Here is a 21,012-nt window from a genome sequence, read left to right as displayed (position 1 = left end):
ACAAATGGGCAGTTGGTATCATTAGGACCCAAGTGTATGTTCATACCCATAACTCATTTAACCCTTAAATTACTAACTTTCAAAATTACAGCTTATTTATCTGTTCTATGAGTTAGGAGTCAGGATTAACAGCCAGAAACAGGAAACCTAAGGTCAGATTTTAATTCTTAACCAGAACTATGGCCTGCCCAAGTGTCTGCACCAGTTTGAGCTTTTTCTTTCTCTTCTTTTAAAAGAAGGAGTTGGGGCGCCTGAGTGGCTCAGTTGGTTGAGCTACTGCCTTCGGCTCAGGTCCTGATCCCAGGGTCCTGGAATCGAGCCCCACATTGGGCTCCCTGCTCTGTGGGAAGCCTGCTTCTCCCTTTCCCACTCCCCCTGCTTGTGTTCCCTCTCGTGCTGTCTCTCTCTCTCTCTGTCAATTAAATACATACATAAAATCTTGAAAAAAAAAAAAGGAGTTAACTTAAAATGATCACCAAGATTCCACATAAAATTCTTTCATTTGGTGATTTGCTATATGGATCATTAGAGCACATTAGTTCAAAAGATAATGGAATAATTGGTGGTAGTGGTGTTGGCGGGGGAGGTATTTGTATAGAGATGGGGCACTGAACAGAGGTTAAGAGTTTGGATTTAAAGTTTGATAGACATGAGCTCAAATCCAGACTCTATACTTCACTGTCCTTCCTCATTACAGAAGATAGTGCTTTGTCTAGAGTCATATTGCCTCACCTTCCTCATTTATAAAAAGCTGGAACCAGAGGCAGGGAGGTCCACTTTGAGAGTACTGAAGGAACCCAAGATAGCCTGCACTAGGTTTGTGATAAAGAAAATGGAAGGGAGGGACAGAATTGAAATTGAGAGATACGAAGCCTCAGAACTGACAAGAATAGATGTAATGGATGAGGGTAAGAAGGAGGAGTGTCAAAGGTAACACTCAGGTTTCTGGGTTGGGCATCTAAGTGATGCCATCCTCTGCCAAAAGATACGTAAGAAGAGAAAGAGATGACCATGAACAAATACCAGTTTCCCATCCTCACCTATTCACTGTAGCAGGTTCTGAAGCTGCCAGTGACTCCACAGTTTGTAGCATGCTGGCCAGAGAGATAATCTTGCTTGTGATTCTATTGACTTGTTTAATTTCTCAGTTTGTAAAATGAGTTTTAACCAGTGTTTGTGAATTTCTGGAGCCACATGGTTATGGGTGACAAACCCTTAATGATGACTGCCTTTTTGCTAAACCAGCCCTAACCTGGATCCAATTCCACACTTTCTATCACCTCCACCTCTCACACTCATGGCTGTGGCATCTCAACATAATAATGCCATGGTACGTGGCTTCCAGCCCCTCCACTATGGGACCAGGAATGCAGGTCCCAGCTGTACAGTTTTGTGGGAGAGTTCCTCCTTACTCTGGATGTTTCCTTCTATTTAGTTTACCTACCTTCTATTTAGTTTACCTACCTTCTATTTAGTATACCTCCTTGCTCTGAGACCCACAAGGAAGGAATAACTTTGACTGAAAAGTCTGGGAAGAAGAAATGAGGTTTCTTTGGTTCCATCTCTTTCCTTGCTTCCTTTTGGGACCAACCTTCTGGCAGGGAATGGGGGTTTGCCTCTGTTTCTTCACACTAAAGTCTTACTCAGGCTCTCTGCTTACTGCTCTTAGGTGAGTAGGCCTGCTGCATTCCAGGGCTGCCATGATTGGAGAGATAAGTCCCCCACACTAAGTACTACCTCTATCCATCTTAATCTCTAATAATGGGGGCAATTGGGCCTCTCATACATCTCCTTTACTTATTTCTCCATTTGTTTAGAGCCTGAATAACTATGTAGTAAGTTATTTATTAGCTCCTCAGAGATGCCAGTATGGGAAATGTGACAGCAAATTAAGGTTGAACACTTTTAGGTGCATTAATTTGGGGATAGGAAGACACTGGTCATTTACAAAGGCCAAACACTTGCTTCTCTCCTTGAAAATCTAGGAAGTTTCTCCTACCAAGGTAAATTCACAGATAATGATAAATGTACAAAGAAGTCATTGTTCCTAATATTTCTCAGATGACACAGTGGTGCAGGTCTGTTCACTCATGGCTTATTGGAATGAACATTTCAAAATTCATTTGTAATGAATTCTGTATAGGTGAGGCTAAGAAAAATTATTACAAATCACATTGCAGCATGCCTAGTATAGTTAAAATAATAGATGTCCATGCTCAAAATATCGTTATAATAAAAATGTGGCTTAATAATAATGCTGCACAGAGTTCATTGCTATTCTTTTTTTTTTTTTTTTAAAGATTTTATTTATTTATTTGACAGAGAAAGACACAGCGAGAGAGGGAACACAAACGGGGAGTGGGAGAGGCCGAAGCAGACTCCCTGCCAAACAGGGAGCCTGATGCGGGACTCGATCCAGGGACTCCAGGATCATGACCTGAGACGAAGGCAGTCACTTAACCAACTGAGCCACCCAGGCGCCCGAGTTCATTGCTATTCTTTATGTGATTTTGGAATAGCCTACAATTTTCAAAGGACTCTTCCAGTCTTTATTACTTCAAAATTCTGGGTTCTGAAAATATTAATAAGGACTTTCTTTGTCTTATATCACCAATAACAAGAATTTTTCAATTAGAATGAATAGGATAACAGTGACAGTGGTCTAGCAAGCAAAATGTCATTCACTTAATCATCCTAATTTTTTGGAATAATAATATAAAAAGAACAAAATTCTTAATAAAGGTCTCAATTTGTGGGCATTTACCATGTCAGCACTCTACTAGGCTTTAGGTATTCTTTTCATCCAAATAATAGCTATCAGAGATAAGACTTATTAACCCTAGCTTATGAATGAGAAGACAGATCTACAGAGGGTTAATAACTTGTCCAAATTCACATAGCCAGCACTTGATGGAGTCTAGATCTGAACCATGTTTTGAAGCCCATGCTCTGAACCTCTCTGGGCTTCCATTTGAATGACACTCTTCCTTTAAAGAGAAATGAATTCCTAATAGGGAAAAATACCATTTAGGGGAACATGTTGGTAGCTTAAAAGGTAAATGTTCTATTTCTGCTATTAAAGGGTACCAAAATGGCACAGCATGCAGTGACCTAGGGGGTATAAACCTGCATTAGAAATCAGGAGTTGTGAGTTCAATTTCTGCCTGTGCCACTTAGATGATCATCTCCTATGGGTGACATGTTGACTTCCTGGGCCCCCCCACCTATAAATGGAAATGATGACCCCTGTGATCTGTCTCACAGGTTTGATGTAAAGATCAAACGAAATCATGTATATGAGAGCACGTTTAACACCTGAGGTGATTACTTTTATTATTATTATTTTACATTTACTATTTGTATTACTATTATTCACATGGTGTTTTGGAAAGAAAGAGGGCTGTGGAGTTAGAACTGGGTCAGAATCCCAACTCTACCTACCACTCACAAGTTCTTCGATTTTATGGCCAACAATGCTTATATTCTCTGAGCTCTGTTTTTGTCCTCTCTGTAGACGGATGATTTGATTATCTTTCAGGGTTAGTGTGCAATGGTGGACAAACGGAGGAGGGGCAGAGAATAGAGGCAATAAGAAAAGCACTATCTTTCGAGAATTTAAAGATAATAGAACTAACTTAATCTTTTTTTTTTTTTAAACACTATGTCCCAGAAATACTAAACTTAACATACTAAATAATGTCAGATAAAGTAAATATCTCCTTGCTGGGGCAGTTCAGGCCCAATACACCTCCCTCCTTGGTTAGCCACTGTCAATGTGATGACTACAGTGAATCATACAAAACCTCTAGCACAGTCTTGGTACTCTGAAAGAATTCAGAAAATTATGGTTCTTGTTCACATTGCAAAGTTATGGTAGAAGATTTTAATACTCTGGATTCGTACTGGATATTTCCTCTGAAGGTCCCATAATAGAGTCATAAGCATTAGGACATGTCTTTACTGAAACCATGCCAAATATAAGAATAAACTAAAGGTTGGCATGGAGAATGCGTAGCTGTAGCTATGAATATCCAGAGAAAGTAGCCACTCTGGTTCCATTATGAGCAGTCATTTTCTTGAAGTCTCATCATTAGGTGATTTTTGAATCAAAGCACTGAGGAGTTCAGTTAAAATGCATATATATTATCTGGAGACAGTGGATGTCTCCAGTCCCAGTTGTAGATTCTATGGTAAGTAACCTCTACCTCCTCTAATAAATGGCTATCAAATGTAAGCATGAGCCTTAGAAATGCCAGGGTCCATGTCCCCCCTATCTGTGTTGAGTTAGTTCTGGACATCAATGTGGAGGCAGAGCTGAGTTCAAAGGGAGACGAATAGAGGAGAAAGAAGTTATAGCTTGGTAGTGTGAACCTAGTTGGAGACATCGTTGTGAAAAGGTGGAAAGTAGGAATATTAGCTGGTTAATGGGATGGAGGGATTGCTTGAGAGTTGGGGGCAGCTTTGGAGAAGTATTTCTACAGAAACAGGAAAAGAGTTCAGTTTAAGGAGAATCCAGATAAACTTAACAGTCTGCATTTATTGAATGTTGACTATGCACTAGATATTATCCTCAGGATACTGGGCACTAGGATGAGGTAAACCCAAGTAGCTACTTTTAATACACTGTGAGAACTGAAATTGAGGGAATCTGTAAGGAAAGCACAGTTGTCCCTAGGGATGGTATCTGGAAGAAATGAGCAGCTATACTGTAAGTAAGATACAAGAAACCAGAAGTCCTGTCTATTGTACTAGTAATAAGCTTATTTAGTTGAAGAGATTTCAGGTCAATAATTTAGCTTCTGTAAACTTCAAGACCTCTCACTACTTAGAAAATAGATTTTGCTTGTCAAATGGCTATATGCAATGCTCTAAACCAACTGTGGAGAAGGATTATCCAAGAGAAGTAAAAAGGAGAGACCGTAGAATCCAGCTTATGACGTAAACAGGAGAAACTGTTGTGTCTACATCTTTCATTTACTACTCTAGCTTCTCAGTGTCCTGCAACAAATATCTGTTGGCAACTGAGTAAATGAATCAATGAAATGCTTGTAGGAGAAAATTACCAGCATTGGGATTTTTTTTTTCCAGTGGTACTCAGGGTCTGTTTCATTACAATAAGCTATTTAGTCATTATTTATCTTAGCCATCCTGATCCCCTGAACTAATTCCAAACCCTGTGTTTTGAAAAGGAAGAGGAATCCTTTAAATAATGGGACACTTTCACAGTACAGAGGCTTAGATGAAGTGATGCAGGTAATACTGGATATTTCTCTGTAGGACCAAGTTTTTCTAGCCAGACCTGGTTCTGTAATTCAATCCTGGAGACTTCATCTACTTAATACAACTACATTTAAAGAGGACATATTGTATGAACAGTACAACAGGTACAATGGCTAGTTGTTTTAATGTAATATAAACACAGCTTATGCAGTGTTGGTAAAAAAGGTGATTACAAAGGAAATTGATATTAGAATGTATTTCCTGATTTGTGACTGAGTTTGAAGAAATGTTAAGAGGGCAGACTTTACCTATGAGTTTTTACCTACTCATTCAGTCAACATTCACTGAGCAATTTTTATAAGGTCAGGTATGTGCTAGGTGCTGTTGTTTAGGACATACATTCTGTATGTTTAACTAAGCTCATTATAAAACTCCATGTAATTTGTTATTAGATATCTTTTCAGAATCTTGAGGTTCTGTCTATATTCTTCCATGGTTCACTCATCACTAGGAAAAGCTCACATCTTCATAAAAGCCTTTTCTTAAAAATTATCAGTATTTTCTTCTGCTCTAAGTTACACTATGGGGACAGTCAAGAAGGAGCAATGTCAGACTAATTGCGCTAATAATAATAGGGCCCAGGCGGCTGGCTTTGATCTTGGGAACCATCTGCAATGCGGGCCACTTTGATGTTTCACACAATGGAAGCATAAATATTTTCTATGTACTCCATGATTGGACTTTCAGAAATCTAATTACGATGAAGGTCAATTAAGAGAAAATGAAATCTTAACTCTAAAAGTCAGAGAAGAGGTGGAAGATGATGGCATGGCTGTGTGTACATAAAAGAACCTAACTAACCTAATTATAAACTTACATAAACACCCAGAGAAATTGCCTTTCATGTGAAAAAAAGGTCCTAAAGCATTTTATAACATTGAGATCATTAATGTGTCTTTGAAACACAGCCAGCCCTGAAAAAGAATAGTAATACTGGCATTTCAAAACTCTATTACTAAAAAAAAAATCACAGACAGCGCCAGGACAAAAGCACTTCAGAGCTCATCAAATGTACCCCTCGCTTCTTGGAAATGATTGCCATAAGTGTCTATGGCAGAGTCCTATGTACTGGATTCTTCTAGATATTGGGGTGAAGGAGATTGCACTGTCTGTCTAGGAAAGCTGCAAGGCTAAAGCAGGGTAATGGGAAATGGTGCAGCCCGGCATAGACCAGGTCACCTCAGGCAAGTTTCCTCAGCTCTCTGTGCCTCAGTTTACAAATTTTTGAAGTATAACTAATGATGTTTATCTCATGAGTTTACTGTGAGAATTAAATGTAATTCCGTTAGTCCAGTACTGCCCATGTTGGGTACTAAGGATTGAAAAACACCTCTTCCTCTTTCTCCTGAGAACATGGGCTTTAGAATCAAATGGGCCAGAGTCTGAATCCCTTTTCTTACACTTTCTTCTACACTGGAAAAGCAATTTTACTTCCTTGGGCTTCAGAGTCTCAAACCCTAAAATGGAGTCAATTCTACCTACCATGACAAGGAATTTATATAGAATTTATATAGAAATCGCTGGTACATAGGTAACTGCATGGAAGGCTTAAGATAATGAGAAGTAATTTACAATGGTCTAGAGTACATTTTCAAATATGGGTTAACGTGTTTGTGCATGTGTCTCTGTGTGCCTATGTACATGCATATATGTGTGTTATATGTGCATATGTATATATGGGTGTGTAGGGGATGTATTTGTATGTGTGTGTGCACTAAATGCATAGAAAGGGAGAACTGTCAGGATGTCCCTTTGTCCCTGTCACTAGCCACAATTGTTTGATGTGGGAACTTGAATTTGAATGATGTGAAAAGTCACTCCTAACTGAACAGGGTAAACTAATTCTCTTTATTCCTTTGCTGTGACATACATCATATGGATCCACCCCCGCCCCCTGTCTTTTGAACTACATCTAAGGATCTTTTCATCTGCGAAGTTCAAAGTATGCCCATTACCTATGCATCTTAGTGAAATCTTCGTTTCTAATGCCCATACTTTGGGACAAATAGCCAAACTAATTTATCAAGTATCCCTGGTAGCCATTGGAGACACATAACCTGACCAAAGTGACTTGAATTTGTTCTCAAGACCAGTTAGTTAAATAGCAGAAGATGGGTTATTGCCTTCTGATAAACAATGCAATAAGAGAGATTCCAGTTGAAGCAGATATGAGTTGTTTCTTTTTCCAAAGCGGTGTGACCTTATTCTCCACAAAGACCAAAATAGTGATTGCCAGAAATGCTAGGGCTGTCTGATCATGTTTTCTTAATTCTGTAGTCTGAGTAAAAGACAGACTGTATTGTTAAATGCATTATGGGTTATATTTAGAGTTGGTAGAGTTGATTTATCTAGTTCAAAGGCCAAGTCCTGCCCTTGGATGTGTCCAATGTATAAATGTGCATCCCTGACCAGAGAGGCATCTGCTTGAAATGCGATGTTCTTTTGTTAATGGGATCTTTAGAGCTTGCTCGTGGTAGACGTGGGCCCTGGGCACACAGCACCTGCTGGCTTTTGCTATACTCACAGTTCACAGTGACCTTCACTTGTCTAACATCCGCTGAGGAGACTTCATTGGCAGCTTTGCACTCATATTTGCCTGACTGCTCCCTGGTGATGCCAAGGATCTCCAGATATTCTTCTTCTCCTTCAAACTCTCTCCCTGAAAAACAGAAATTTGCATGATTGTTTTTTAGGTTTAAAATATGCAGTAGAACATCTATGTTTTCTTTTCAGAAGCAGTAAATACACATGGTTTTTTAATAATTTGACAATGCACTTGTCTGAGGTCAGGTCCCACAGAAGCAGACCCCAAGACAAAAAGTCATGTGAACGTGATTATGGAAGGAGCGTTCTCAGGAAAAACCAGTAGGTGAGTAGGAAAGTGGGACCTGGAAGAGAAAGAAGCCAAGAGAGGGTACAGGTCTCATCCCACACAGGGTAACTTGGTTTAATCCATCAGGGAGCTCTGGGGAAAGCACATGTCCCACTCAAAGTTGTCCTAACTGAGGGTCAAGAAGCTAGAGTGTTTATGCATCTACACCCATTAGTCACTGGTTGAGGGCTCAGAACACAGTGGGAATTGGGCACAGAGCTGTAAGGGCTCAGAGGGACTACTGTCGAAGCACTGTTACCATCAGTTACACCATGTGGCAAAACACGCTTCCGACCAAAGTTGTTATTAGGAAAAGTGGTTTCCTTTTGAGAAACTCATTCTTCTCCCTCAGATTCTGTGGAATTCTGTTTACAAAGGTCATGTTTAAAACCCTGTCATGTAGCTATGGTTTCCTTGCTCGGTGTCAAACTGCTTCATCATTGAGGCTTTCAGACTAGGAACCAGATAGATGAGGATGTGCTGCTGATGCTGTGCTTTGTGACAGACTGTGTCACATGGGGCGGGGGGAGGTGGTAGGGAGCTCAATATCATTGGCTTAATCAGTTAGGATTAGCGCTCTGGAGGTCCTTTTTGGAAAGTTCCGCAAAGTTGGATGTGTCCATTTAGTAATGAAATTTCAAGACAGGCAGGCTTGTTTAATTCCCCTCCTGTGGAGTATAATTGATTAAATGACTTTCTTCCTGGAGAGGGCAGGGGTCGCGAGAGAAGGAATAGGAAGTGGAAGGGGAGGAAAAGGAACTGAGGGAAAAGAAGATGAAGAGGAAAGGGGATTGAGCAGGGGAAGAGCTTGGTCAAAAAGGCCTATGGACTTTAACTCCAGCTAAATTGAACCCTCTTTAACTCCAGCTAAATTGAACCCTCTTTAACTCCAGCTAAATTGAACCCTCTAGGGGTGCCTGGGTGGCTCAGTCGTTGAGCGTCTGCCCTCGGCTCAGGTCATGATCCCAGGGTCCTGGGATCGAGCCCCGCATCGGGCTCCCTGCTCAGCGGGGAAGCCTGCTTCTCCCTCTCCCACTCCTCCTGCTTGTATTCCCTCTCTCACTGTGTCTCTCTCTAATAAATAAATAAAATCTTTAAAAAAAAAATTGAACCCTCTAAATTGAACAAATTACAAAACCCCATTGCTGTTGGGTTAGGATAAAGCAGTTGGGGGGGGTGCAAAAGGACACGGTCCTGCCCCGTGAAGAAATCTTGCTCTTGGTCATCCCACACTAAATGGTACCAATTAATAGCTTTGCTCAAATGCCACAAGCTATTTTCCTTTTCTGGAAATTCCCCAATGGCCAAATCAACATAACAGACAGCTAGCACAGAGACAAATTCACTGTCTAAATATGTCAGCCAAGCCTGTTAACTAGGCTCCCAGTAGAACACAGGGCCTCTTTGATAGCATCCTATAACACAACTGTCAGGACTATTCTAAGCTTCAAGTCTTCTGTCAATTGTCACTATCACTAGTGTTGAGGAGACTACACAATCCCAACAACAAAAGACAGTAGTTATATAGAATTATCTGGTTCTGGAGTCCTGCACATTACCTAGCACATGTTTCTACTAAAAATGTTTTAGAATTAGTCCATTAAGTAAATAGCTGCATATTATCTATAAAAGATTAATTTTTTCCCTTGTCTGTGTTTTCACCTTTTTTCTTCTCCACATTCAGGGAAACAGACCTGACTTAACATGCCGCAGAAGTAGAATGTTGTAGGAAAGAAAACAGAAATCTTAGGAAGGGTAATAGTCTGCTGTACTGGATGAGCTGGGAAGAATTTGGGCTTGGAGGAAAAAAACAATCTTTCCTGCATACTTGCAACTGTGGACTGAGAGTCATGTCAACTAATTGATGCTAAAATCTTGTAGCTAAATGCAAATACCCTGAAGACAAATGGCAATGTTGACAACTCCAGGCCAAAATAGATGTAAACTCATTAAAAAATCTGGAGTGCACGGGCGCCTGGGTAGCTCAGATGGTTAAGTGTCTGCCTTTGGCTCAGGTCATGATCCCGGGGTCCTGGGATTGAGCCCTGCATCAAATTGGGCTCCCTGGTCAGCAGGGAACCTGCTTCTCCCTCTGCCCACCCCCCCCCCATGTGCCTGCTCTCTCTTTCTCTCTCTCTCTCTCACAAAAATAAATAAATTCTTTAAAAACATCTGGAGAGCAGCGGTGGAATTGACAGTAAGACAGCATTACTGATTTTGAGAATAATGGTATATTGTAATAAAAGAAGAGTTTGGGGCACCTGCGTGGCTCAGGTGGCTCAGTTAAGTGTCTGACTCTTGGTTTCTGCTCAGGTCATCATCTCAGGGTCGTGAGATGGAGCCCAACATCAGGTTCCATGCTGAGCACCCCTGTGCCCCTTCCCCAACCCCTCCCCCTGTTTGTGCACTCTCTATCTCTAAAATAAATAAATAAAATCTTTAAATCGGGCTCCCCTGCTCTGCGGGGAGCCTGCTTCTCCCTCTCCCTCCACCTGCCACTCCCCCTGCTTGTGCTCTCTCTCATTGTCAAATAAATAAATAAAAAATTAAAAAAATTAAAAAAAGAAAGAAAGAAGGGTTCCAAATGATTTCTGAATGGTGTAGGATTTCTTCCCTGCCAGGCCCCCACCTCCATCAACCTCATTCCTGGGTGGGTACTGAGCTGTCCGTTAAGAACAAGTGCGGTCTTCTTAGAGATGGCCAACAACACTGTATTCTTTTCGATTCACTGGGGGAGAAAGGGTATGCTGAGTCCTCTGCTGTTGAAAAGCTGGACAGGGCATCTCTGGCTGTGTCCTGAGGATGGATTTGCTGGGTGGAGTTGTTGGTTCAAAAAAAGGTGTGTCGAGGGCGCCTAGGTGGCTCAGTCGGTTAAGTGTCTGCCTTCAGCTCAGGTCATGATCCCAGGGTCCTGGAATCGAGTCCCGCATTGGCAGAGAGTCTGCTTCTCCCTCTACCCCTCCTCCCCCACTCGTGCTCTCTCTCTCTCAGGTGCTCTCTCTCTCTCAAATAAATAAATAAAATCTTTAAAAAAAAAGGTGTGGTGATGCCAACAAAGCCCCCAGGTGGAAACAGTCACCATGACATACCTTTTATCTGATCAAGTGCAGGTTTTTGTTCAAAGCATGGAGTACACGTTGTTCACCTTGAGTCAGAATTCTAAAATGCGCTCAGATTCTCTTGCTCCTCTCCCTTTGCCCTGGTATATCTGTCCCCCTCAGGGCACTTTTCCCCTCCATTCTTTCAGTTCACTCTGTCTAGCTGCTATCAACCCAAGGGTCCTGTCCCCATTTCCCTCTACTCTCTCAACCTCAAGAGGGCTCTCAGGCCAGAGGGTGACACTTAACCTGTTGTGATGTTCTCTGGTTGGAATAAAGCCCCCTGGCTACAACGTGGGCCTTTCTCTTGTTCCTATCTATTATTTTCTGCCCTGGCATAAATGTTTACTCGAAATGCAAATTTCAATATTTTGGTATTTTAAACATCTCAACCTATTTCCACAAGCCTGCTCACGTCGCTGAGTGTTATATTTATTCTGGGATCTGGTGTTTAGTTTAAATCTCCCTTTGCTTAATGTGCTTTTGTGTCTCCTGGCAATTTTCAGCTACCAGGCTAAATAACTTCTCGTCCTCCTCAGTGGATGCACCTTTCAAACTCCTGCACATAATTAGCATATCCCCTCATAGTCACTGTTTACTCAAATTGTACATATTAGTTCTTTTAATATTTCTTCATAAGTCAGAAAGAAAGGCCTAGAGCTAACAGCAAGAGGAAAGTGTTCTCTTCGGTGTTCCCTAACGTAGAGGCAAATCAGCCAGGAATCACGCCAATTAAAGTATGCCAGGTGCCATAGTCTTAGCAGCTTCAGAATATTGTGCTTTGGTGATACTTGTGGAGTTCACATCCGAAATGTTGATTGATTCAGATTTCCAAAGTCAACCAGGCATTTGGAAGCAAGCAGCCACTTGAAATTAAATACGTTCCCATGGCACTGGTCTCTCTCCTCCTTTCTCTCTTTCCTCTCTCTTGCTCCCACCCCCCTCCTTCCCCTTCCCGCCTACACATGTGCATACAGACAAATAGCGATTTATTTATATTTAACCATTCACTTGAACTTTTAGGAAACAGCATACAAATTCACTAAAACCCAAATTTTGCTTACTAAACAGAACAGGCCTATTCTTGAAAATTCCCCAGAGATGACAACAAGTGCCCTATTTGAGATTAAAAAAAAAAAAAAGGCTACTACCCTAATAATCATTATGATATCTTTCTTTTTCTTTATTTGAGGTACAGGAAATAGCATTTAGAAAACTTGTTAAAATTTGAGCGTTTTATGACTTTAAAAATATAGAATTCCAAGGATTCATACATGTTAGGACAGGGAGAAATCATTTTTTCCTCCTATTCTGAGAAGAGTCTTAGTATAATATCTCTGCAGATCATTCCCTCACAGAAGGGAAGGTGGGTTTGAAATGGGATTGACATTCTCTTTACTCTCCTAAATTTGAATATTTACTAGTGGATGTAAACAGATTAGCTTTAACACAAACACACATACAGATTAATGAAAAGCAAAAGAATGGAGCTTGCCTTGCAAGGTACGTGTGCTCGTATGCGTGTGAGTTTGTGTGGGCCTGTGGTTGGAAAGAAGAGTGAACAGTGTGCGCAAAAGCAAGCTATGAACTTCTACCTCTAAAAATAAAAGAAAAAAGGATTGCAAATCAATGATGCCATTTGAAGTTTTCTGTGCTAACTTCAAATACTGTAACAAGTTTCTGTTCTTACAGTACATTTCATGTTTTATTTTTTTTTCCTAAGGACGTACTCACCTGTTCTTCTCTTTGCTTCCTTCCCTTTTTTTTTTTTATTATTATTGGCACATCACGTTCTACACAAACATGCAAAAAAAAAAAAAAAAAGGAAGAGGGGAAAAACACAAGAAATCTAAAAAGAAATATGCCTGTGATGGGGTTCTGTTTATATTTCCAGCCATGCCTCTCTCTAGATCTTTGAAGTTTTGTTTCTCAGCTTCACATCCCAGCTGAGAGATCCTTTAGCATTTGACAGTGTTTCTGTCCAAAAGTTGAAACCACTTCTCATCCCCACATCTCACCACCCATCGTGAGAGAGCTGGGGGGGAGGTAAATGATCCATGACTGAAGGAAGACAGGGGTGGGGGCAGACACAATTGTCATTAGTAGCAATCATAAGAGAATAAGGAGACACAGGGAGGAACACTGCATTGAAGACACACAATGGTGATACAATAGGGATGATTTTAAGGAAGAGTTCGAGGGATGGAAATGAAAGAAGAGAGAGTTCTCTAGAGAATGAGGCATTTGACTATTGAGATATTTGAGCTACATGGAAGGGAAGGGCTTGGTTACTCTGCTGTAGAAATGTTCCCCATTTGAATAGGAAGACACAACAGGGTGTGGATTATGCAAATTGGTCCCATGCCTTCTGCAGCCCCAAAGGGTGTAGTTAGTACCCAGAAACCAGAGGCAAGCACAATGCCAGGAAAGATTCACAACTGGCTTTGGCTCTATGAATGAGCATGAGCCAAATGAAGAAGAACACCCTGGCATTATTTTTCTTGGCATCCAGAGAGATCCAATTCATTATGGTTTGCATTTTTTGCTTTCACATACAAAAAATCAGCTAGCTGACAGTTTGAGCTCAGCATCCAACCGGAAGCTGCCATCTACACATCCTTTTTATTCCTGGGGCATGACATTCTGTTATTGTACTCATACTTAACCATTACCTCCTATCTGGTGTCAGTTTTTAGAAACTGTTCTGCCCTTCTAAATGCTAGGCTTGAAATCAGGATTCCCTATGTTCCTTTTTTTTTTTTAAAGATTTTATTTATTTATTTGACAGAGAGAGACACAACGAGAGAGGGAACACAAGCAGGGGGAGTGGGAGAGGGAGAAGCAGGCTTCTCACTGAGCAGGGAGCCCGATTGGGGCTCGATCCCAAGACCCTGGGATCATGACCTGAGCTGAAGGCAGACGCTTAACCCACTGAGCCACCCAGGCGCCCCTATGTTCCGTTTTTTACAAGGGGAATTGTATCGATAATAGCGAATCTTCCATTGTAGGGACCATATCTTGTTTTGCTCATCATTGGACCCCTCCCCTCCGCACCAGGGTGTGCAGCATGATGCTGGATGCTGGGGTGCTCCAGAAATATTGCAGGGTGACTGCTGATGGAGCTACCACTTAATAAACGCATACTAGGCACTGTGCTAGGTGACTCAGATATTATCTCATTTAATGCACAATACTGCGTTTGAGTGCTTACAGATGAGGAAACATGGGAATCCAGGTTTAGAGAAGACCTTAAAGGAACTTGCCCAGGTATATAAGGTTATTAAGGAGAGCTGAGGTTTGAACCAGTCTGTGGGCTTTTGGAGCCCAGGTTCCCAATGAAGCATGTCCGCTTTTATCACTCAGTGCCCTGAGATGCTATCGTTAGCTGGTCTCTTAGCTCTCAGAATCTGCTCTATTTCTGTCTACTGAGTATAAAATGGGAGTTTGAGAATGGGAAATGGGGAATTTCCAAAACAATGTGGCTCAGTTATAGATAAAGAAAGTAAGAAACAGCCTTCAGGTTTTATAAGGTTTGTTCACTTAACTTTCTTATTGAAAGAACCAAATGAAGCAATATATGAGAAAAAAAAAAAGCTGATAGTTTAGAAGTTTAGCACCACCTACTTATTTATAGAAGCCCCACCGAAGACACTGGTGCACACAGATGCCAACAGGAGCAGTGTAGAATGGACTTCTTATATTAGGAAAGAGTAACTGGGAGGAGTGAGTTTTGAGGAAGCTGAAAAACACAAGTGCAGAAAATCAGAGCTGGCAAATTGTGAAAGGGTGTGGCAATCTGGCTAGCCTGCTTGAAACAGAGTTTTCCATATAGGAGAAATGAGCAGCATGATGTGAGGCGTGGTGTGAAGACTCTGAATTTACTGTGTTTAGTACCTCTGCATCTCAATGAAGGTACAAATGGAGCCTTCCAGCACCCACAAGGTACTGAGTAAAATAGCATTTTTTTATAATGTTTTTTCCTTCCTTCCTTCCTTCCTTCCTTCCTTCCTTCCTTCCTTCCTTCCTTCCTTCCTTCTTTCCTTCTCCTCTCTCTTCTTCCCTCTCTCTTTTTCCCTCACTCCCTTCTTTCCTTCCTTCTCTACCTCCCACTCTGTCTTTCATTTCTGGAGAAAACACAGTGTATAAGCACAGAATTCCTTGTTTAAAATCCTTTTGGGCACCTGGGCGGCTCAGTCGGTTAAGCGTCTGACTTTTGATTTCGGCTCAGTTCACTATCTCAGGGGCATGAGATCAAGCTCCACATTGGGCTCTGCTCTGAGCGCAGAGTCTGCTTGAGATTCTTTTTCTCCCTCTCCCGCTACCCCTTCCCCTGCTCCAGCTCTCTAAATAAATAAATAAATAATCTTTAAAAAAATAAAGTCCTTTTTATATCAACACCACTTATACTCAGTACCAGCTTCTTGGTGCTAAATCCTACATTCTGTTGTGCTAAGCTGCCCTGTGAACTGCTGTTGAAAGTGGAGATGGTTCTTCAAGGATGTCAAATAGTCATCATCAATCCTGACTAGTTGGCAGTGGCTGCTGGGAGGATAATATTGAGAAGGAATCTGAGGCAGAGTCTGGGCTCAGTGGAAAAGAGTGGCAATGTCTGTGAGAGCAGAAGAAGGGAATGTGTGCCACATACTTGGACTTTCACTTGCCCTGGGTCCTCCTGTAGTCCATTTGAGTTTTCTTCAGTATGAACTGTATTCCAATGCAGCACGTATGTTGAAAGTTAAGGACCTCCTGGGTTTGAATGCAGTTGGCACCACTTGGGAAATTAGGAAGAAGCGCTTAATCTGGAGTGAAGATAATGAGTTCCATTCTTCACATGGTTGGTATCAGGTTTTCTTGGAACATCCTGGAGAGTACGTTCCTCAAGCACCCAGAAATACAGAGTTATTAAGAGACTGGGGCTACGTGTGGATTAAATGTGTAATAATAGACATTGGTGGGAATTCAAACCACTGTAGTAGAGACTGCAGAACATTTGTATGACATAGCATGATGTCCTAAAGTGGGGACTCACTGTCTTACTTAATTTTTATTTTCCTAAAGGTGTGGGGAAGAAGAGGCAAGGAGGTAAAACCAGAAACAAAAACAAAAACAAAAACAAAAAAACAAACCAAAAACCTTGGAAAAGTCCTTTGGAATAAAATAAAAATAAAAATTCCAGCAGGTGTCTGTTTCCTGGATGATTTCATAAGAAGGGGGTGACGTAGAGATTAGAACTGGTCATAGGCAGCAAGAACCATGATCTCTCACCATTGCCATCAGAGCTGTCGGGGGTGTCACGTGACCTGTCATTAGCTTCTGCCATGGTTGAGGATGAAATATCCAGAGAGGTGAGGAACAGCGGTTGCTGTTCTCAAGAGTCACATAAATCAATCGGCATTTTGTAAGTGAATGTGTTAAACTCAGCAGGGCAATTGCACTGTGGAAGGATCGCTAGGCGTAGTTTTGTGACTGCCACAGAAGCCTCTGAAAGGTAATTAAAACAAGGCAGGCAATAACCCCATCTGGCCCTCTGCCCTTTCATTCCAGGCCCCCATGTTGCAGTGACCTCATCTGGGCTCACCCCCAAATCCTCGCCTCACTTCTCCGGCTAGCCTCGCTGCTAAGTGAGCTGTTCGATCCAATTTAGAGAACTGTTCTTGCTTAAAGTCAATAAATAAGTAATGAAGAGAAAAGAGGAGTAAAGAGTGGGGGTAGGTCAGAAAAGGAAATGGTTTAAGCATGAACTAAATTGATGTTCTTAGAATGTTCCCGTTTAACATAAGGCGGGCAGCTCCGGGCTCCACGAGAATAATCCTGAGGAGTCTGGCAATTTGCTTCTTGCTCTGGGCCCCAAACGTAGGAACTAGGAAGTACCCCTATCAGCACTCGGCTTGGGTTGCAGCCCTGTGTGTACAGCACCCCTCCATCCTGGCCCCGGGTTTTTGGCCTTTCTGGGAAGCAGATGGATCGCAGCGGGAGTGCCGGGAGCGCTGGCGTCGAGGCGGAGCGGGGCCAGGAGCAAGCCGCACCTGCTCTGGAAAGCGGTGGCTGTCGCCGGCCGGCCCACGCGCTCCTGCAAGGCTACGAGGCTAGTGGGCCAAAGCTTAATAGGAAAACAGCCACGATTTGTCTCCGCTGCTCTTTATGTTTCAAGCGCGTGGCAGGCTGGCAGTGCAAGTGAGGGTCGCTAAATTTACTGCTTTTCAGATTACTGCCACAGTCTCCGACTTGACAAGTCACTTCATTTAAAAAGCACCGCATGAGGATGTTTCCTCCACTTCTTTTTAAATAAAAACAAAGGCAGAGAAAAAGGCCACCACAGAGGTTTAGAGGGATGAAATGAAGAAAGCCCACCAGACTGGCCCAGCCCGATGGGAAGGCGCTACTTCCACAAATTCCCCTTAATTAAAGTGGCGAGGGAAGGAAAGGGATGACCCGGAATTTCTTGGTTTGACTGATTTGTGGACTGGATGACATTTTAAGTTGGGGAGAAATAGAGAAATGGGTAATAAAATTTAGTTTTTATACCTGTTGAATTTGAATCCCGAAAGGGTATTCAAGTGGAGATCCCTTCAAAACAACTGGATATAAATGAAGAGTAAAACTAACTTATTTTTTTACTCTTCATTTCCTTATTCATTTATTTTCTTAGATCTTTATAAACCAAGGAAGATAACTATAGACAAAAACAAGGAACTAACCATTTAGGGGAAAAAGGGGATACAGATGGGTGCCTCCACATGCTGAATAAGATGAATAATTCAAAATACAAATTTTTAGTATAAAAGGCCTAAATACTTAAAAACATATATGCAAGTGGGGTGTGGTCTGAATAGCAGAGCATGGCTTCTGAAGTACAATTATAAACAGTAATTATAAGAAATAGGAAGTAGAAGAAAGATATTGTTCTCACTCTTATGGAACTTACATTCTCATCAGGGATAAATACAATTAAACAGTTCTGGAGGCCTTGACTTTATTTCACATGAGTGGGAAATGGATTAAAGGTTTTGGAAATTATATGTGAACCAGTTTCTGTTAAAAACTATTAATCATATTTTTGTCAATGATTTTAAATGCTACTCCTATTTACAATTTGGTTTATTTCTTGATTCTGTTGTCTTTTTACTCTTTTTGTCTATTCTTGGCCTAGTCGCCTACTATTTTATTTTTTAACTTTTAATCTATGTTGGGGGAGAGTGGGTAATAAAAATGAGTTTTTATACCTGTTAAATTTATACCTGTTGAATTACCATAGCTTTTTTTTTTTTTTTTTTAAGTAAACTCTATGTCCAACCTGGGGCTCGAACTTACAACCCTGAGATCAAGAATTGCACACTCTCCCAGCTGAACCCTGGCTACCCCCCTACCATAGCTTTTAATACATTTTAATTACAGATATGGATAGTCATTTCTTAAAATTTTCATGATTGGTTCCATATATCTTTTTCAGATGAACTTTAGAATTATTTTCTAAATCAAACCAAAAATAAATATTCAGCTTTTTGATTGGTTTTGTATCAGATTTATAGGTTTATTTACAGAGATATAGGTTTATAATCTTGATTCTGTCTAAGAATAGGTATCACATTTAAGTCTTTTTTATTCATCCATCAATTTTTTTTTCTTCTTAAGTCATGAGAATTTTGCATTAAGCTTATTCTATTTTATATTTTCTTATTTCTAGTGAATAGGGTCCTTTTTTGCTATTACCTAACTGGTATTAGCCATATTAAAAAAAACATAGTTTTATATATCAATACTATAACCAACTCCCTAATGAATGATATTTCTCTTTTATTGTTGCTAAATGGTGTCAAAACAACAGGCTCTCCCTTGTTGAGAAAAAAAAAAAGCTTCCTTATATTATTCACCAAAACAAATTCAGATGTGACAAATAATTCAAAATTTAAAATTAAACTATATGAATACAAAAAGAATAGACAAGAATTTGATAATATTGAAGAGGGAAAACCATCTAAGCAAGTCATGAAACACAGAGCCATAAAAAAGAGATGAGTCTGACCACATAGAAAATATTTTTATGTAGTACAAAAAGTATTTTCTGTAGTATTTTCTGTAGTACAAACCCTTCATCAACAAAATAAATACATAAAGGAAAAGATAAAAAATGTATTTAAATAAAAAGGACATAAAAGGGCCACATTTCTTCCAAAGTTGAACATTTGAAGTCAGTAGGCTGGTTTGACTATCTGGGGAATCTGTGTGACAATATCTCCTAAAGCTGAGCACATGCATACGACCCAGCAATTCCACTACCATGTTCAGCAATGTTCCAAGCAGCACTGGAAACACCCATATTGTGTAAAAAGTAAATAAATTCTTGCATATTCATAAAATAAAATACCATACAACAAAGAAAATGAATAGATGACAGCTGTAAGTGGCAATATGGGTAATCTCCCAAACATAATGTTATGTAAAATAAATAAAACAGAATAAATACAGCATAAATCTCCTCATATGAAAATGGCAGACAAGCAAAACTGATCTACGGTTTTCCGAAATGCTGTATAGTTGTAAAATTATAAAACGAAGCGAGGAGAGGATTATCACAAAATATTTGAATTATTTATTAGTATTTATTAACTGCTTACTGTGTCATGCTTTTTATATAAATGTATTCACCTAATTAAGAAAATTTAATTCATGTAATGCTATTTAAGATATATTGATTACAGAATACTAGTTATAGTTTATGTTGTTTGTGTTAGATAAGTTGTATTCACACATAAATACATACATTCATATATATGCTTTTTAACACATTTGCTTGTATGCATACAATGTCTACATAATATTGGTGGTGGTCTTCTGGATTATGGAGTCTGGAGGGCCAGAAGTGTGTAGTCAGGGAATTTCCCTTCATTTTATGTCCTCCTATATTGCTTGAATTTTTGACATAAAGCATATGTTACTTTTATATTAAAAGTTTTTTGAAAATGGAATTGGTTTTAAGAATTCCAGTATAGGGGAAAGATATATTCACCCTTTTGGCTGTCTCCTCAGGGTAGGTTTCTCATAATGAAAAAGAAAATCTCTGAGATTTCTATTTCTGGCCTAAAGACAGAAGAATTAATATGGAAATAAGACACCAATACCAAATGACAGGAGGAATACCAGCAAGGACGTCAATTTATAGAAAAATAGAACAGTTCTCTAATTAGCTGGACAAGAAAGAGTTTTAGTGACTGTATGCGCGCACGTCGGTTCTCCCCTACCCTCTATACTGTCTGACTGTTGCTAGTAAAGAACTGCGACCTGCAGGGCCAGCCCACTCTGTCCTGAAGCACTGAGATGCAAGCCTGGTCTTCCTTAGAAGTTCTTTCCTCACTACTCAGAGGGCTTTGGACAGCAGTGCTGGCCCTGAAGGCGGCGGGTACCCAAATGCACACTCAGATACCTTTTCCCTACCAATTCTCCACTCTGAGTGCCAGTTTGCTTGAGTCTTCTGTCCTTGTCACTGGTGCTCAGATTGCACTCCAGTCCCCAGCTGGGGCTAATGTGGGACCAAACCATGAACTTGGCCCATCATAATCTAGTTGCCGATGTCTCCCTTCCTCCAAGACTGGATGCTTCTGATTGTATGTCTGTCACTGACTAATAGCCTGCTAGCCTAGATGCAGTACCATTACCCATAAATCTCTGTGCCCCACTATGGTCATAGACCTTGGACCTGAATATCCTGAGAATGATCCCAAGCTGTCTCCTTAATGATATGAATATAAGTCTTCCAGGAAAGGA

General features: G+C 40.6%; 1 protein-coding gene across 2 annotated transcripts in view; it reads right to left on the bottom strand.

Annotated features, from left to right (window-relative positions):
- The window catches only part of LSAMP (limbic system associated membrane protein), a 656,844-nt gene that overhangs the window by 41,742 nt on the left and 594,090 nt on the right, over positions 1-21,012 (bottom strand). For both annotated transcript variants that reach the window (XM_035000116.1, XM_035000115.1), the window contains exon 4: positions 7,805-7,939. In XM_035000116.1, coding sequence (XP_034856007.1) covers positions 7,805-7,939 — 135 coding nt within the window. The remainder of the gene's footprint in view (positions 1-7,804; positions 7,940-21,012) is intronic.

This window comes from Mirounga leonina, unplaced genomic scaffold (assembly GCF_011800145.1).
Source record: "Mirounga leonina isolate KUSES-001 unplaced genomic scaffold, KU_Mleo_1.0 Mir_115, whole genome shotgun sequence".
In the NCBI taxonomy this organism is placed as follows: Eukaryota; Metazoa; Chordata; class Mammalia; order Carnivora; family Phocidae; genus Mirounga; species Mirounga leonina.
Note: the sequence above shows the minus strand (reverse complement) of the source record. Positions and strands in the feature narration are given on the sequence as shown.